This window comes from Acomys minous (genome assembly GCF_964271855.1).
Source record: "Acomys minous genome assembly, chromosome: 9".
NCBI classification, from domain to species: domain Eukaryota; kingdom Metazoa; phylum Chordata; class Mammalia; order Rodentia; family Muridae; genus Acomys; species Acomys minous.
In genome coordinates, this window is record NC_140490.1 from 6,682,902 (window position 1) to 6,700,560 (window position 17,659).

Consider the following 17,659-nt stretch of genomic DNA (forward strand, 5'->3'; position numbering starts at 1 on the left):
GTTGATGAACATTTGTTGAAAAGCAGGTAGCTCCATTAACACAGTAATGTGAGTCATTTCCAAGATTTCACCCAATATTTTCCTCCGTCATTTTCCACTTCACCCAGAGATGCACGGTGCCTTCTACAGTTGTCCTGGAGCACTGTAGGTGGGCCAACATACCACTCACAGCAGCCACATAGGGCCAGGTGGGTTACAGTCACGTGCTTTTACATTTTCCTCTGCGGTGACCCTAAAAGATCCATTTTATCCCTACTGTGTGCTGCTTGTGACCTCTCTCCACCTGCTCATTCCACCTTACACTGATGCAGCTTCAAGTCTCAGCTTCTGGAGGTCAGGAACCAAGTCGCTTTGAGCACTCAGGAAGGGCACACTGATTAAAAACAAACAAACAAAAAACCAAAAAACCTGATAGATATACTGCCTCCACTCCTGGAATACAAGTAGCAGCCGCTTCTGCCTCAAGGACGGATGATAGGCACTGAAGACTACAGGCATCCCCAGTTTCCCAGCCTCCTTACCCAATCAACCCATGCTGGGACGTGGGACCTGCTGCTTTGAGACAGGAACTGGCCTTGTCTCCTACATTGAACTTCCTGTTGCCATGTGGAGGGGGGGAGTACACTGCTGTCACCTCAGCCCTTTCCTTGGTTCGTCTCTGATCTCCTCCCAGGGAATCAGCTTTCCTCTTGGACCCCACTCCCTCCTGTTCTCCAGGAACCCTTCTGTTTTGCTCCCTGGGTTCTGAGGTAAGGAAAGAAAGGGAAGCCGGCCCTGAACACTTTGCTCTTCCCAGCCCTCCAGAGGGAAACTTGGGAGGCCAGGATACCTCTCGGCTGCCTCCTCTGGCAGCACCAGCCCGCTGACAGAGAAGGCTGGATTCCCAGTGGGCGTCCTGCGGTAATCAAGTCTGAGAGGCAGCAGTTTGGCTGAGCTCCATCCTGCCCAGTTGGGAATGGCCCTTGACTTGGGGTACAGCTGCCGGGGCACGTCGAGAACTTGCCCAGCCTGTTTCTCCTCCAGAGACAGTTACTTGACAGTGTCCCATGAACTTGCAATGTTGGAGACAGAGGAAATGGTGGCAACTCTTGCCATTCCATACACAGCGAGGGAAGGGCCGGAGCCCAGGGTCCAGTGCTCCCATTGGCGGGCACAGTTTAGTGGGAAGACAAACACTGAATAAAAGCCGCAAATACTGCTTCAATTAGGTACGGAGGATTATTCTAAGTGCTATATGTGAGTTAACCCAGGAGTGTTCGCAGCCCTCCGAAGTATACTGTACTGTTTATTATTCCCGGTTCTCAAATAAGGTAGCTGAGGCCCAGAAAGATTGCATGAAGTGCCTAAAGTCAACGAGCGGTGCAGAAATCGAACTAGGTATTATGATCCAAGAGTTCTCGATAATGTGGGCTGGCACTCATACCTGCAAAGGTATCATTACAAAATGTCAGAAAGTGCCATAAAATAAAAGTACAGGATGCCCCACAAGAAAATGAGTATGCCTTCTTCTGTTGCTTTTAGACACCAATGCACAAAGCCTTTTAAAGACATTCTCTCTTTTATCTTTTATTACTGACCTAAGAGAGAACGTTTATCTGTAAGACTTGGAATACAGGAAAACATGACACAGGCTGGCTCGGCGCACTTGCGCTAAGCCTTACCGCCTGAGCTCCATCCCCTGAAACAACATAACGAAAAGAGAGAACCAACTCCCCAAGTTGTCCTCTGACCTCCACACGTGCGCCGTGGCCACACACACATGAAATAAATAAATGGAAAGACAGAGAGAAAAACAAGCAAACATCCTGCCCCGTGGCCTAGTTTCCCTGATAAAACCACGGCTGAAGGTTTTTTTCGGTTTTGTTTTTTCTAATGATGCCCTTGATTCTTGTACCAGTCTAGAATGTCGGCACCCTGAGGGAAGGCTGCTGGCAGCTGGCTCTGCACAGGCTGGGAGCACCTCCGGAGTATACAGTCTCACACAAGCTTCTTTGACCTTGGCATTTTCTCGGCTTGGTTCGCGCTGCAGCGTTGGGACCCACGACGTGTGGGGCCTCGCCTCAGACCTCGGTGGTCCAGACCCTACACCACTCAAAAGACACTTTCGCACACTCGTTTCTGAGCTCTTTCAGGGTCCGCTCGGGAGGAGCCCACGGTCGGGAACTGAAAGATTTCGGACAGTCCGAGTAGGTGGCCGAGAGTTGGGACCCCGCGTTCCCAGCCCCCTGCTACCGGGGGGCCCGGTTCGGGCGGCTCCCGGGGAGAGGCGGGGCCGACGGCGGGAGGCCCCTCCCCGGGGGCGGGGCGGGGGCCAGTGGGGCTGGGGGCGGGGCAAGCAGGCGGGGCCGGCGGGCGGGCGCGGGGGTGGGTGTCCCTCCCTCCCCTCCCTCCCCTCCCTCGCTCTCTCCGGTAAAGTCTCGCGGTGCTGCTGGGCTCAGCCCCGTCTCCTCCTCTTGCTCCCTCGGCCGGGCGGCGGTGACTGTGCACCGACGTCGGCGCGGGCTGCACCGCCGCGTCCGCCCGCCCGCCCGCCAGTATGGCCACCACCGCCACCTGCACCCGCTTCACCGACGACTACCAGCTTTTCGAGGAGCTCGGCAAGTACGGCCCACCCGCCACGCGCGGCGGCCCCCCACCCTAGCCCAGGCGCCCAGGCGCTATGCGGCTTCTCGCCCCGCCCCCCCGGCCCTGCACCGGCCGCTGCAGCGCCCCCTCGACCCGCCCCACCCCCAGCTTTTCCCGCGTGCTGCCTCGGGGCCGCTTGGCCCTGGGTTCCCGGTCCCGCAGCCCCCTCCGCGCCCTGCAGCAGCTGCCGGGCTGCTGCACCCGGCGCAGCCGCGGGAACTGCAGCCCCGGGACTGCTCCAGGGCGCCTTCCAGCCCCGCCCCTCCCGCACCCTTCAGATGCTCCCCTCCTTCGACCCCACCTGCCCACCACCCCTTCCCCACTCGGCTCCCGTGCCCACTCTGCACCCGGTGCCCAGTTCCCACGCGCCTGGCACTCAGGACCCTCCGGAGCTCTGCAGCTCCAGCCCCGCTGCGGTGCCCGGGTGTGGGGAGATGTTTAGTGCCGGGCCCCGCCCCCCCGCTAGTGCCGCTTCCAGGATCCCAGCCTCGCTGCTGGGCAGTGCTGCGGCACCCCCGGCCCCTCCCCCCATCCCTGCAGTGGTCCCGGGAGCCGTGCGCCGCAGCCGCAGCATCCCCCTCCCCTCCGCACTGAGCTGGCCGCCGCAGCCCGGGTCCCCGCCACCCCCACCCGCGGTGCGGAGCTTGGCCACTGCAGCCCCCGCTCCGCCCGCCCCCCTAGATATTTCCAGAGCCCGGAGATCACAGCCCATTCGGCGGGTCACGTAGAGGAAAATAGCATGGGGAAGGGGAGTTGCTGCTGCCCCTCTACTTCCCTGATGTCGGTTGAGCCTGGATGTTGTGGGTTTAAACCAGTTTAGCGGATCTTGAGCCTCACTTTCTCCCAGGCTTAAGGAAAATTTCTCTGGAAATCACACCTTCCGTTTAATCTCCCCTTCCCCTACTCCAAATTATTTCTGCTGAGAGAACGGATAAGGTCTCCCTGCTCCCTTTCCCTCTGGTTGCCTTTGCTGGGACCTCAAGGCTCTCAGTGAGATGCAGCAGGTGTGTATTTGAAGCATCGCCCACCAGCTCCTGGTGGACAGTCTGCGCTTGAGGCTGTTGCTTTGCCCAAGAACGAAATGACAGGGGTGAGAGCCAGGTGGTACTCCACCCACGTCTGTTCAGTGCCATGGGGTGGTCTTATCGTTCTTCCTTATGTTAGCTGTTGGCTGTCACTACAAGTCTGGTGGTGGGAGCATTGCTGTCCTCATCTGAGGTATGTCTGTGTCACTTGGCTTGGCTCCGTGTCCCAGTTCTTTCCCCCTTCTCCTTCCAGGGGTGCCTTCTCAGTGGTCCGAAGGTGCGTGAAGAAAACGTCTACGCAGGAATATGCAGCAAAAATCATCAATACCAAGAAGTTGTCAGCCCGGGGTGAGTGTTCCCTGCCTGAGCCTCTCCTTGAGGCTCTGTCCCGAGATCAGGCCTCTGCAGATACCCTGGGAGCTGGGGGAGGGTGTGTTTTAGCACTAGGAGATGACTTGGAATTTCAAGGTGGGTGGACTTTGAAGCCAGACACACGGAGGTGTGAGGGAATTGGAAGTGCTCAGGGGAGGGAGAGTAAGAGATATGGGTAGCTAGCGTGGTCCCCGAAGATGTGGAGGAAGCTCAAGTTCTCAGTGGAGAACCTAGAGGTGGCAGGGTGGTGTGGAGTGAAAAGCTCTTAATTTAGAGTCCGTGGAGCCTCTCTCTTTAGGGCTGCTGGCCATTGCAGACTTGTCCTAACCCTAGTCCTGCTGGTGACTTGGGGGGGGGGGGGAATGCAGTAAATGAGCAGTTGGGGTGGATCTGCCCTCCCCTGCCCACCAGGCGGCAGAACAGACTCCCAAGGGAAGGAGAGCTGTAAACACCAGGGGAGGCTGCTACTGGCGAGGGCTTCTGGGGAACAAATCCTGCCAGATGAACTTGATTGCTTTTTTTTTTGATCAAATTACAAAGTTGGTGGAGAAGTAGCAGATGTAGTCTGTCCTGGGCAGAGGGAGATGATGCCTCATGGTCTAGAAATCTCAGGGGTCTGGCCTGAGCAGGAGCCGCAGTGCCTGAGTGTGTGAGGAGCCTAAGGCGTGGGTCCTAGAGCCTCACGGTGGTGAAGAGTCTGCTGTGTGCCTAAGACTGGGGAGCCAGGGCCCGTCTTTAACACTTGGGCTGTACATCTCTGAAGCTGGTTGTTGGGTGCTCGCCAAGCTTACCTCATCTGATAGGTGTAGGCCTAGCAGTGTGTGAAGTGTGAGGTGCCTCGGTCTGGTTAATACAGAGGTCAGATCCTGGAGAGCTTCAGGGGGCAGCATAGTGACAGAGGTTATACGACTCAGGGACAGTACTTAGGGCTGGGCAATAGGATGCCCAAGACAGATGCCCTAGGGAAGATGCCGTCTTGGGGCATTACTAGGTCAAGGTGATAGATGTCCCAAGCACCCAGCAGCTCTAGAATTCCAGAGAGATGACGGTGGGCTTCTGGCCTGCTGGTGGCTGTTCTGGGACCTGTTCCACGGGGCTGTGTCTGCCTCCTGGCCTGGGTGTCTGTCCTATTACCAAGGCTTGTCTTGTCGTCTCCCACCCGGCTCCATTTCCTGTCTCGTACTGTTCATGTACATTGGCTGTAAAGTTGATTCGTTTATTTTCTTTCCATCGGGTACCTTGAGTCCAAGGCAGTGGTTGTCATAGAGACATGTGGGTGGTCAGATGCCCTCCTCCTCTGGGATGGGGGGGGGGGACAACGGTAGTTGGGTTCTCTGGCAGGCATGCTCTGACTAAGAATGGAAGGTGCAGGCAGGAACGAGATGACGATGGGTCTCTCCCTGTGCCCACACAGCCTGGCCCTGGTGTGTCAGAAGTGTGGCTGATCCCTGGTGTCTCCGATTGATGGCACAGCGCAGCGCTTTGCTTATCACCAATGTCTTATGGTCCAAGAGTGAGAGAAGGACAGGAAGCTGAGAGCTGACAATTAAGGACCCGAAGGTAGCTGTGTGGTGACTAGAGGTACCAACCGTAGGCTCTTGGTTTCTGCTGCTTCCATATCCACCTGAATTTCCCAGGCTGTGGCGTAGTGCCCCTTTCTTTCCCTTCCTCATAGCCTTTCTACCTCTCATCCTGTCTTTCCAAACTTGTGTCTTCCTGTCCTTTCCCTACTTAAACTGGATGAGATTTAATTTCTTTGCTTTTCTTTTCAACTTGAGAATTCTTGGATAAGATCATGTGTATCAGGCAGCAGCTCCCCCACTTGAGAGATGGTTATGCCAAAACTGAGGCTTTGGCTCACGTACCAGGTTAACTTTGGGACCGAGACTCGTGGCGGCTGGTGGATGTGCTCAGACGCCAAAAAGAGGGGTCAGGAATGTAGAGGCACCATTGCTATTTGGAGGTGGGAGAGTGGGAGGGAGAGTGTACTGTTAGCGACGGTATGCTGGTCTGACCCACAGGGCTTGGGTCAAGGTCCACACTGGGCTGGTACCCATGGGCTTCAGGAGTGAAAACCATGGCTTCCTTGCAGCCTCTCAGTTTACGCTGTATATTTTATAAAGGTGCTGTAGCTGGGGCTGGGTTTCACTTGCTGCTGTCTGTCTGTCTAGGGCTCTGCAGGTGTTGGATTTCTGTGTTTGGGAATGTCATTGCCCCACTAGGGTCACTTACGTGAAGGTCTGAAGAGGCTTGCTGCATTTGCTGGGGTCCCTTGATGGTTTGCAGCCTTGATGATTTTCTTTGCTATAAGCCGAGAGGGCAGAGAGCTGCATTTCCTTGTTGTCCATAATGAGGTGGCCCAAGGGGCCCTAGAGAGAGGCAACTTAGTGTTCCAGGGTGTCACGTCTGGATAGGAAGCTTTCTTGTCATTGTGGCCTCTGAAGCTGACGTTGGTGGCTGAGTTACCATGTGTGCACTGAGCGTTTTGATTTTTATCTGCACACAGGCCTGTCCACACAGGCGCTGGAAGTCAGGCAGCACCATTGTTGCTGCTTCAGTGAAATGATGGGTAGGGAGTTGGGACTCTGAAAGGAGAGCCCATGGTTCTAAGCTCAGCTCTACGAGGCTGAAGGAGGCATTTAAAATAGGATTGGATGCAGAATCCAGTGGGCCAGGTGATGGCAATGATAAATCGCTATTTTAAGATTTAAGAGCACCCCCCCCCCCAAAGAGCCTGAGCCCTTATGTCTTTTTTTTATTTTTAAATCTTCATATTCCCTTCTTATCTTTATTCATATTCATACAGATTTTCACCTCATGGAGCGTAACATTTTATATCCTGCTTTCTTCGCTTATATCCAAAGCCTTTTCCCCATAGTGCTACAGTTGAAGGGCAGCAAGTGGTCCTTTCTGGTTTCTCCATATCTTAGGATTTATCGTTGGAGCATCATAAGATACCTCTGTATTTGGATTATTTATCTGGATTCCAGATCCTTTGACTGAAATTGATACTGGAGTAATGCCCTTGGCCTTAGGAGGGATGCGGCCAGAAAGTGTTATGAAATCTGTTACAGCATCTGCTTTGTTTGTTTGTTTGTCTGTGTGCCTCATGTGAAGAAATAAGCCCTTCTCTTCATGCGGACCTGAGAAGTGGGTGAAAAGACCTTGTTTTTTATTTGCTTTTCTGTAGGCAGGCCCCAGCAAAGTACATGACATACACTGAGCATATACATTAAAATGAATGGATTCAGAGGGCTGGATAACCAGCGAGGTTGCACTTTGGTTTTGGCCACCAGAGAACTCAAGAGTCAGGTTGCTGGAGCCCTTGGACCCTGGTGCTGGCTTGGGTTCCCCCATTTATATCCAGGGAGCCAGGCTGCTTTGGAGAGAACGGATGAGGATAAAGATTTGTGCTTGGGGCATAGAACAGTGTAGTTTATGACTCCTCCTTTCTCGTCATTAATGGCCTTGAAGGACCACTTCTGGGACTTCCTCTAAGTAGTGACTTTCAATTTCAGTGCCACTGAAGCTCACTTTGAGTACTGGATAAAACAGCAGCTTCCTGGCTTCTATCCATGGAAATGCTGCTTTAAGAGTGAGGCCTGGGGTATCACCCGGAATCGCTTTCTTCCTTTCTTTCTTTCTTTCTTTCTTTCTTTCTTTCTTTCTTTCTTTCTTTCTTTCTTTCTTTCTTGTTTTTCGAGACAGGGTCTCTCTGTGTTAGCCTTGGCTGTCCTGGAGTCGCTTTATAGGCCAGGCTGGCCTCGAACTCGCATGGATTTGCCTGCGTGCGCCACCACGCCCAGCTTTTGGAATCTGCATTTTTAACGCACGCTTCAGGTAATCTGTGAGCCACTTTTTAAGAAATGGGTAGATGCTGCTTGTGGTGGCCTAGGCCGTTATTCCCAGTACTCTAGAGACTGAGGCAGGACGATTGCCACAAGTTCAAGGCCAGCCTACGATACATACCATGACCCTGTTTCAAAGCAGACAAAAAAAGAAAACCCCAGCGTAGGAGCTATGCTGCAGTCATTCGCCAGGCATACCTTTGCCCGTCCTCCTGCAGGTGGTGTCTCTGCTGTCATACGGCCATCTGTGTACATGCGCTGATCTGTGACTAGGGGCCTCGTTCTATGTCCCCCGTTGGGGATGTCACTTTGTGTCTGAGGCTGTGGCAGGCTGAGCGGCCGATGTTGTGGCATGTTGGCTACCAGAAGGGTAAAGGCTGTCCCTTTCTGGGTCCAGCTGGCCCTGGGGAATGAAATGGGATCCCCTTGAATGGTGCCAGCTGAAAGTCCCCACCCCCTTGGTGTTGGCCTGAGTAGCCCCCATGACATTTGTGTCCCCTGTGGTATCTCCAAGTAAGACTCTCCTGTTAAGGATCTGTGTGAAGTAAGGGGAGACAGGATGGTGTAGGAATGGAAAGAGCAGTCTGAAGGCCTCTGCTGCCCTGGGCCTCTGGGACTCAGGGGAGACTTAGGAGGTTCAGGGTAGAAGCAAACTTTTTTCAGTTAAGGTCAAAATAGGCTGGGATTTCTAGACACAAAGAAATAGTTTCCTAGACATAAGTGACTGAACTCTGTGCTCTTCCCCACCCTGTGTGAGGGAGTAAGGTGGAGCTGCCAAGGCTTTTGCTTGGATGCTTTGATCATACAGTCCTGGTGAGATGTGAATGATACAACACTGACCTGTCACCTTGTCCTCCAACCCCCCCCTCCCCACAAGGAACTGGGGTGCTGCATTGGGTGGGGAGGGAGGTTAAAATGTGTCCCATTCTGTAAAAGAGGACCCTGATTTTCTTCCTGCTGTTTGTCATCATATGCTTGTCAGAAGCTGTGCTGAAAACCCTAGAGGGCAGCGGCTGGCCCCATTCTTTGCTGTGGCTGGAGCAGGGAAGGGGAGGGTTTGGTGTGACCAGCTCTTCCCCCCCCCCCCCCATCTCCATACTTGCTACTTTCTGAAAAGCTTTGGCAGCCGGACAGAAGCTGATCGCATGGGTGCCAGAGGGTGGTGACAGAAAGAGATAGGTACTTTGCGCTTCTTGAGTGTCTCTGGAGAGGCCCTTGTCACCTGCACACAGCCAGACAGATGTTCCCTCGTGGAAACTGAGGCATAAAAGATTTGTTCTGAGTTTGTTTTGAGCTTTAGATACACACCCAGTTTTCCTGATGTCTAGGCCCCAGCATCTTCAGACAGAGTGGTCTGTGAATCCCCTTGAGCTTTTTCTCCTCCTGCTGCGTGTTCGCTACCCACCCCCGCCCCTCTCGTGCTTTCTCTTTTTCTTTCTTTCAAGACAGGCCTCATGTAGCCCAGGCTGGCCCCGGCCTCACTATGATGCTAAGCATGACCTTGAACTCCTAATCTTCCTGCCTCCACCTCCCTAGTTCTAGGATTATGTCCTTGTAAACGCAGCTTCTGGTCCCCTGTTCCGTGATGAATGTTGGTGTCACCCCACGGCTCTCCATCCAGCCCCACAGATAACTCTTAAGCCCAGCAGGACAAACCTCTCCTTACTGCCTCAGTCTTCTGTACCCACATTTTTGGTTTTTTTGCACTCTGGTCGGGGCGTGTCTGGCCACTCCTCACACACATACATCATTTCTACTTCCTGGGCCCGATCACCATCAGCAACAGCAGATTCCCATCTGCTCCCTACTCCTCTCCTCCCTCTCTTTACCCTCCCTCCCCCTCTCTTGCTGCTGCCCTGGGAGGAGCTATTTTTAGGGGCGGCTTCCTGGGATGTTTTACTTGGGGCTGGTTACCATGAAGGAAATGTCACCAAAACAGTGGGCAAAGGCGAGGGGCACTCACTAGGGGCACGGGGCTGACCCCATTTTGACCCTTACAAGTAGCCAGAGCGTCCACAGGCAGAGCCTTGCCTTCTTGGGGCTTGCTAGTGACCCCATGGGGATTTTCTGTGTCAAAGCTGGCTTGGGGCTTGAACCTTAGGGCGCGTCTTGGCGCCTCTTGCCGGTTCCTCCTTAGTTAGCCTTTTCTTGTCTTGAGAGCCAGAGGCCCCAGTGAGGCTCAGGACTTTCTGTTGTTTGATTGGAATCATTCAAGTAAAAAGGCAGGGTATTTGTATGTGTGCTGTGTCAGGGGTAACATGGACATATTTCAGGTCCTGGTCCCCCATATTGATAACTATTAGCTAGTCCCGGGTATATGGTTATGGAGGAATTAGAGGACTCTGCTTACTTGCTAGACCGACTTTGCCTTTAATTGGACATTCTCTGCACCTTCAAAGAGGAAGGGATATGGCATTGTGGTGTCAGGGGGCCGTCAGCGGGAGTCTCACTTACTGGTGCCCAAGAGTTAAAGCTGTGTATAAACAAGAAGGGAAGGTGGGTTATGACATGACATCCCTGTGCTGCCATGTTTCTGCTCCTCAGACACGGAGGACTCTGCAGGGGGTCAGCTGTTTGTGAAGGGACTCTGGAAGCACTCAGGAGGCCAATGATTTCTCCATCAGAAATCAGTGGGGCCGCTGGGGGCGTCTCACAGCTGATGCTGATGCTGAGGTCACAGGCACAGATTTGCAGAGGGAAAGATGTCATTGAGATTAGAACTCAGGAAGTCTTTATAGCCACAATATGACCGTGTGTCCATTCCTACTCACAGAAGGTTGTATGCTTATGTGACAACACAACTTTTTTTTACTCTAGTTTTTCGAGACAGGGTTTCTCTATGTAGCCTTGGCTGTCTGTCCTGCACTTGCTTTGTAGACCAGGCTGGCCTCGAATTCACAGAGATCCACCTGCATCTGCCTCCGAGTGCTGGGGTTAAAGGTGTGCGCCGCGCCCCCCCACCCCTCCGGCCACAACAGGACTCTTATCTGAAGCTAATGCTGGTTTTTGTGGTTCTAAATAAATGTTGCTAAATCAGTGTGCAGGCCCTTGGCAGGGCCATGGAGAATCAGTGGCCAGTGCTCCTGGTCTTCCAGTTCTTGAAAAGTGAAGACAGATGAATTTGGAGTAGGCCTCTCTTGGGCTGGAAGGAAGAGGCAGTTGTGGGGTTCTGTGTGCCCCTTGCTGTCTGCTGTTGCACTTACCTCACCATCTGAGACCTCAGCTCCTCCTTCCCTTGCAATATCCGGTCACTCCTTGCTGCCCTACTGTGGTGTCCTAGACCAAGACCTGAAGCACCTGGGCGGGAGGTTGAAGAGGCTGCATTTCTAGTTGGCCCTGTTTCCCAGCGCCTGGCTCTGCGCTCAGTAGACTGCTGGGGAAAGCCCAGACAGGAGCAGAGGGCTGCAACAGGCTCCTAATAAGGCTGCTTCTGCTTTCTGAGCTTGATGCCACTGCTTGCTATTGAGGGAGAAAACTTTGCAGCTAGGCTGAAGGCCTGCAGGGTGGGTCTCAATGGCAGTAGCACACAGGCGGGCAGGAAGTGGCCCTGTGCAAAGCGGGAAGTGGCTGTTGTCAAACAGGAAGGGGGGGGCTGGGCTGTCGAGTGGGAGGAGCCCTACAGAAAGGTGGGCGGGAGCAGGGTCAGCTAGAGAAGGTCCGAGTTACTCTGACTGACGTGTAGTCACTGACAAAAGGAAGGAGGCTGGCTCTGTGGCAAGAGTACCTGCTGGCTTGTCCTTTCCTTGAGATGCCAAGCCTAGGCCTGGTCCCACCTCCATGGACCAGAAGAGCTCGATGGCTTCACCCCTTTTAGTGTTGAGGATGCTGTGTTCATGAAAGAAAGGTACTCTACAAATCACTCTCTGTCCTGCTATGTCGAAGACTCTTTCTCACCAGTCCTGAGGAGACTGTAGAGCAGGAGGGATAGGGAGAAAGAGAGAGGGCAGAACCAGTGGGGAGGCCAGGCTGTGCATGGTGGAGGGGAGTGTGGTAGGCACAAACCACATGGCTCACTAAACAGAGAGCTTTGGGATGGCAGGATGCCATGGCCAGCAAGACTGAGGAAGAGGAGGCGTTTTGTGGTCAAGCACTCCCTGGGCTGGTGCTCTCTCTGCGTGCCCCTCTTGCTTTCTTCTGCAGCCTGTAGACAGGCACAGGCTTCAAGCACCCCTGGGTGCCACTGGAGGATCTCACCGGAACCCTGAAGCCAAGTCAGAGGCTTCGCCTGGGATATACAGATTCAGGGTCTGCCCAGGTGGAGGGAGAGCAGGTCTGGCTCTTGTGTCATCTCTGACAGTATGTACGAGCACAAGAGCTGGGCATGATGGCTCCATAGTTAAATGGCGGCCATGCAAGTGTGAGGACGAGAGTTCAGAGCTCCAGGAACACGTTCATGGAAATGCTGACCCGCCCACCGGTAATTCTAACCTCTGCAGACGACAGAGCTAGGGAATTCCCCCAGAACAGGCTAGCTCGAAAGACTAGCCAAACCTGCAAGCTTTGGAAGATTTGATTGAGAGATCCTTTCTTAGTAGATAAACAGTAACCTGCGGGGCAGTGGTGGCGCACGCCGTTAATCCCAGAGTTCTGAGTTCAAGGCTCAAGTGAGTTTCAGGACAGCCAGGCTATGTAGAGAATCTGTGTGTGTGTGTGTGTGTGTGTGTTTATGTGTGTGTGTGTGTGTGTGTGTGTGTGTGAGAGAGAGAGAGAGAGAGACAGACAGACAGAGAGAGACAGACAGACAGACAGACTCACTCACTCACTCACTCACTTCAGGCTTTCTTCATATGCATGCAAAATGCACAAAAAGGAAAGAAAAGCCGTGGGCGCAAGCCAGTGCAAGAGACCTTTCCCTCTCTATCACCAGATCCTTGGGAAGTATGATGCTAGAGACTGGGCTGTGGCTCGGTTGGCAGGGTGCATGTGGAGCAAGCACTAGGCCCTGGTTAGATCCCAGGCGCGTCAGTGAGGTGTGGTGGGACCTTTAATACCAGGACCTAAGAGGCAGGAACAGGGGGATCGGAAGTTCAAGGACATTTTTTGTTACATACGAGTTCAAGGACGGCCTGAACCATGGATGGATGGATGAAACTGGCTTGTTTACCTCCTTTGGGTCATAGTCAAATGTCACATCTCCTTGCTTCCCCTGCACACCTTACTTAAACTTAGCACTTTCTTTCTTCCCTGCTTTGTCTGCGTGTGGAGAACTTGAGCATCAGTGAGTTTCTTGAGTCTCCGTCCCTCCCATTTAGTGACACCATTGTTTTCCAGCATTCGGAGCAGTGCCTCTCAGAGTGACCGGCCCAATACATACTTTTTGAAGGCTTGAATGAGCCACGGGTGCATTTAATAATTTGGTAGAGCAGCATCCCTTCCCAAACCAATGTGTTAATTGCTCTGGCTTGTGGCTTAGAGTCAGAACGAAGCCCAGAGCACGGCTCTGGGGTTTCCAGACACACGAGCCTTGCCAAGAGAGCGAAGCTTGGCTCCTTGGAGTTAGGCTTGAACGAAGTGGGAAGATGGGCTCTCTGGACCTGAGGCAAGCCCCCTCGAGGAGCTGAGAGCCTCTTGTCTTCTCTCTGCTCTGAGTCACTGGTGAAGCCAGAGCGCCCGTCCTTATTTTTAGTACTGCCACTGTTGCGGGGCACTAAGAGACTTAGGAGAGGAGATAAACATTAATCTTCTGGGCCTCCCCTCAGCTGCCACCTCCGCAGCACAAGATGCTCTTCTCCCACACCTGCCCCAGAGCCCTAGGTCAAGGGGCGGTGAGGTGAGAGTGGTCAGAGATAGGGCGGGTGGACCTGCAGCTGGCAGGGCGAGGAGAAGATGGGCCTTTGTCTTGTCATAGGGCCGGATATATGGGAGGAGCAGGCCCACCACTCAACAAGCAAATTTATTGCTGCTCCCTTGAGTGTTTCAGTTGGTGGAAGTCTTCAGCCATGTTGTTCTACCTGAGACCAAGGGACGTCTTTCTGCCTGGCACCGAGGGATACCATGGAATGCTGGGAATTCTCCTGGCTAAATCCTAGTTGTTGGTCACGCCGAACTTGAAAGTGACAAGAAAGGCCTGGGCAGCTAGGGTGGACTTAGCTGGTGGTGGGGACTAGGCTCTGCCTGGCCCCACCTCTTTTCACAAAGCTGAGTTCTTGCTAGAGGGAAGGCTTGGGATAAGCTGAGGATGCTTGGAAAACATAAGGGAATTCCTTCTTGACTGTCATCTTCGTATAACCCAAGAGTGTCAGGCCAGCATTTGATTCCTTTCCTCTTGATGGACCTTAAGTTACTCAACTTCTCTGGGCCTTAGTTTTACCATCTACAAAATTGAAGTAACAAGCTGTGCATGGTGGTGTGCGCCTTCGATCCCAGCGCTTGGGAGGCCTGGGCAGGCCAGCCTGCTCTGCAGTTTCAGGACAACCAAGGCTACACAGAGAGATTCTGTCTTGAAAAACAAAAGAAACAAAGAAACAAACAGACAGACAACTAATCATACCCCCCACTCGGAGGGGGTTATAGGACACTTTAAAGAGATGCGTTGTCATGGAGAGTAGAGGTGAGCCGGGAAGAAGCCCTATCAAGGAAGGCAGGGGGCTGTGAGTGCAGCTCAGAGGGTAGAGTTCTTCTACCATGTCTGAGGCTGTGAATTCGATCCCTGGCACTGCATGCGCCACGCATGGTGGTCTACAGCTGTAATCACACTCAAGAGGCAGAGGCGTGAGGATGAGGAGTTCAAGGTCATCGTCTTCAGCTACATAAGTGAGCTTGAGGCCAGCCTGGGCAATGCAAGGCTCTGCTTTAATAACAGAGGCAGAGGGAGGAGTTGCTTAACCTGGATTCTATACCCCAACACCTGGGATTCTTCAGTTGGTTGTCACTTTTCTTCCTTCTGTCATGGCATAGCAGTGGCGAATGGGTGGTCTAAGCTGTGTCACCTTCATCAGCTTTCTGACTGTATTACTTTGGGCAGGTTATTTTCTCTCTCTCTCTCTCTTTCTCTCTTTTTCTTTTATGGTTTTCAAGACAAGGTCTCTCTGTGTTACCCTTGGCTGTCCTGGACTTGCTTTGTAGACCAGGCTGGCCTCAAACTCACATGGATCCACCTGCCTCTGTCTCCCGAGTGCTGGCATTAAAGGCGTGGTGGCGCCTAAATCCCTTATTTATGTAATAGAGCAAAACAGATCCCTGCACCACAGTTTCTGTTAGGACGAACTATTGAGAGTGCCTGACGCTGCCTGGCATTCAGTGAGTGGTGGGTGTTACTGAGACCGCTAGCACGTACAGCGTAGAGCCCTGGACCCCACTGAACAGCTTACAAACAGAAGGCAGCGGTGGTGAGTACAGTGTGAGCAGTCTCAGAATGCAGTGGCAGTGGGGAGAGGGCTGTAAGAGGAGAAAGCATGCCCTGCTGAGAAGAATGGGGAAGGCTTTGTGAAAGACGTGGCTTTGGCCATGTTCCAGCAGGTAGAAGTATGGGAGGCTGAGTGGACGGAGAGGTTCCGAAGCCTCCTTGCAGGGGGCATCACTTTCTGCGTCCTTTGGAAGGAGTCAGCTCACTAGGATCTGAGGACCCATCAGGTTCTGGATATTTCTTTGAAGTAGTAATCTTAGGTCTGACTGCGGAGAAGCCAATTCCCGAAGTGGTGGGTAGCCAAGACTATCCCAAAGAGGAGCCAGGTGTGTGTCCTATAAAGAGGGCATCGTAGTTACACCAATTTCCTATGGCTGTCCTATGCAGGGTGGAAGAAAGCATCTCTCGTGTGTATAGAGACCTTTAATCAATTTCACCAAGTACTGCTATTGTTCTATTGATCTTAAAATGTTTTCATTGCACTTGTTTATTTGTGTGTGCATATGTGTGCATATGCCATAACATGTGGGTGTGATTATGGATAAGAGACTAACCGTGGGAGTTCCAGGGGGGATCCAACTCAGGTCATCAGGCTCGGCGGCAAGAGCTTTTGCACCGTCTCCCTGACTCTACAGTTGGTATTATTTTACTTCATCATTACCTTGGTCACCCACACCGTCACTGTCAGCATCACCGTGTTGCAGAGTTGTTGCAAGGACCACATAAGAGCATCCATGCAGAACTAGCGCGGTGACTGCCGCGTGTCAAGACTCAATTCGCGGCCGCTTAGCCTTCTGGTATCCGTGGTTCGGCTCTCCCTCTCTGCAGTTGCCTGTGATCAGCTGTGATCCAAAGGCCTGCAAGATTCCAGAAATAAGCAACTAATAAATTTTAAATTGCATGTTGTCTGAGTGACGTGGTAGGACTCCTTGCCATCCTGCTGCTTCCCACTCAGGACGTGACTCATCCCCGTATCCACACAGCACACGCTGCTTGCCCGTTAGTCACTTAGTGGCCTTCATGGTTGGTTATCAGATTGATCCGCAGTTGTAGTGCCGCAGTGTATGTGCCGCGGCCCCCCCCCCCGTCCTCTCCCCTCCCCCCCCCATTTCTTGCACTGCTTCTTCTGCCTCCACCTCTGAAGAACTGGGGTTACAGGTGTGCGCGAACACCTCTTTTAGTTGTGGGTTTTGTGTATTTTTTAAAATACTAAGGATTGAAACCAGGACCCTGTACTTGCTTGGACAAGTTCTGTATCAATGAGCTGTATCCCCCAGCCCTTGGATTTTGAGACACTGTCTCAATATGTAGCCTAGGGGCTGGAGAGATGGCTCAGTGGTTAAGAGCACTGACTGGTCTTCTGAAGGTCCTGAGTTCAATTCCCAGCAGCCACATGGTGGCTCACAATCATCTGTAGTACAGTGCCCTCTTCTGGTATGCATAAAGACAGTGTACTCATAGATATAAAATAAACAAATCTTTAAAAATAAAATATGTAGCCTAGGCTGGCCTTGAACTGGTGCTCCTCCTGCCTCTGCTTCCTCAGCGCAGGAGCGACAGGGCCACCATACCTGCCTTTTCAGTGCTTTTGTGTAGTGTTTCCCCTCAGGTGAGGGAGATCTGTTGTCACTTTAACAGGAACTCACTATGTAAACCAGATTTGCCTCAGACTCAGACATCTGCCTGCCTCTGTCTCCCAGATGCTGAGATCTAAGGCGTGCGCCACCACCCCCACCCCCAAATTCTTAACACCCCAGCTCAGTGAAATACCTGTTGTAGAAGGAGGAGACCAGGGTTTAGCTAAAGACCTAGATTTTGAATTCTAGTGCGCCCCTCACTGGTTTACGGTGTTTAAACCAGCCTCATTTCTTCATTAGGAAAGGGCAGTGACTACTGTCTCCAGATTTGCCATGACTTGCTGTGTTAACTTAGAAATGGCCAAAAACGCCTAGGTGGTGCCTAAGAATCAAAGGAATGTAAGTGACCGGGTGGCTAATGGCTTCTGTTGTCTTTCGTCCCTGTTTAGATCATCAGAAGCTAGAGCGAGAGGCCCGGATATGCCGCCTTCTGAAACATCCAAACATTGGTGAGTGCCCAGCAGAGCCTGGGTGTGGTGCGGAGGGCAGGGGCACAGCGGCTGGCTTTGGGAGCAGTTCCCTCTGGCCTCAGAGCTGCACCTGGTGTCTTCTTGCCTGAGTCGGGTGACAGCTGAGTGTCTCCTAGGCCATGGTGCCATCTCGGGGCTGAGGTGTGAGGCTTTTGAATGTGTCTCAGACTCTCTTTCTCCTTCCGTCTTTGGGCTGAAATCCAGCGTCCTCAGTGTGTGGGGTTCCGGGCCACCAGGCTGCCAGAGTCCCACGCCAGAGGCCATCCATAGCCTTCACGAAAGGCTCAGGATTTTGTTCCTGAACCTAAAAGAGTTTTGTCCCTGTCGCAGTGTCCTG

General features: G+C 52.9%; 1 protein-coding gene across 17 annotated transcripts in view; it reads left to right on the forward strand.

The window, feature by feature from the left end:
* Positions 1–2,384: 2,384 nt before the first annotated feature.
* CAMK2G (calcium/calmodulin dependent protein kinase II gamma) overlaps positions 2,385–17,659 on the forward strand; it is a 59,579-nt gene continuing 44,304 nt past the window's right edge. For 6 of the 17 annotated variants that reach the window (XM_084794966.1, XM_084794968.1, XM_084794965.1 and 3 more), the window contains exons 1-3: positions 2,394–2,601; positions 3,904–3,998; positions 17,242–17,301. In XM_084794966.1, the coding sequence (XP_084651092.1) occupies positions 2,537–2,601; positions 3,904–3,998; positions 17,242–17,301 (220 nt within the window). In that variant the 5' untranslated portion in view covers positions 2,394–2,536. Of the gene's footprint in view, positions 2,602–3,903; positions 3,999–17,241; positions 17,302–17,659 lie in introns of all 17 variants that reach the window. The other 11 variants (XM_084794969.1, XM_084794957.1, XM_084794971.1 and 8 more) reach the window with 4 other exon arrangements.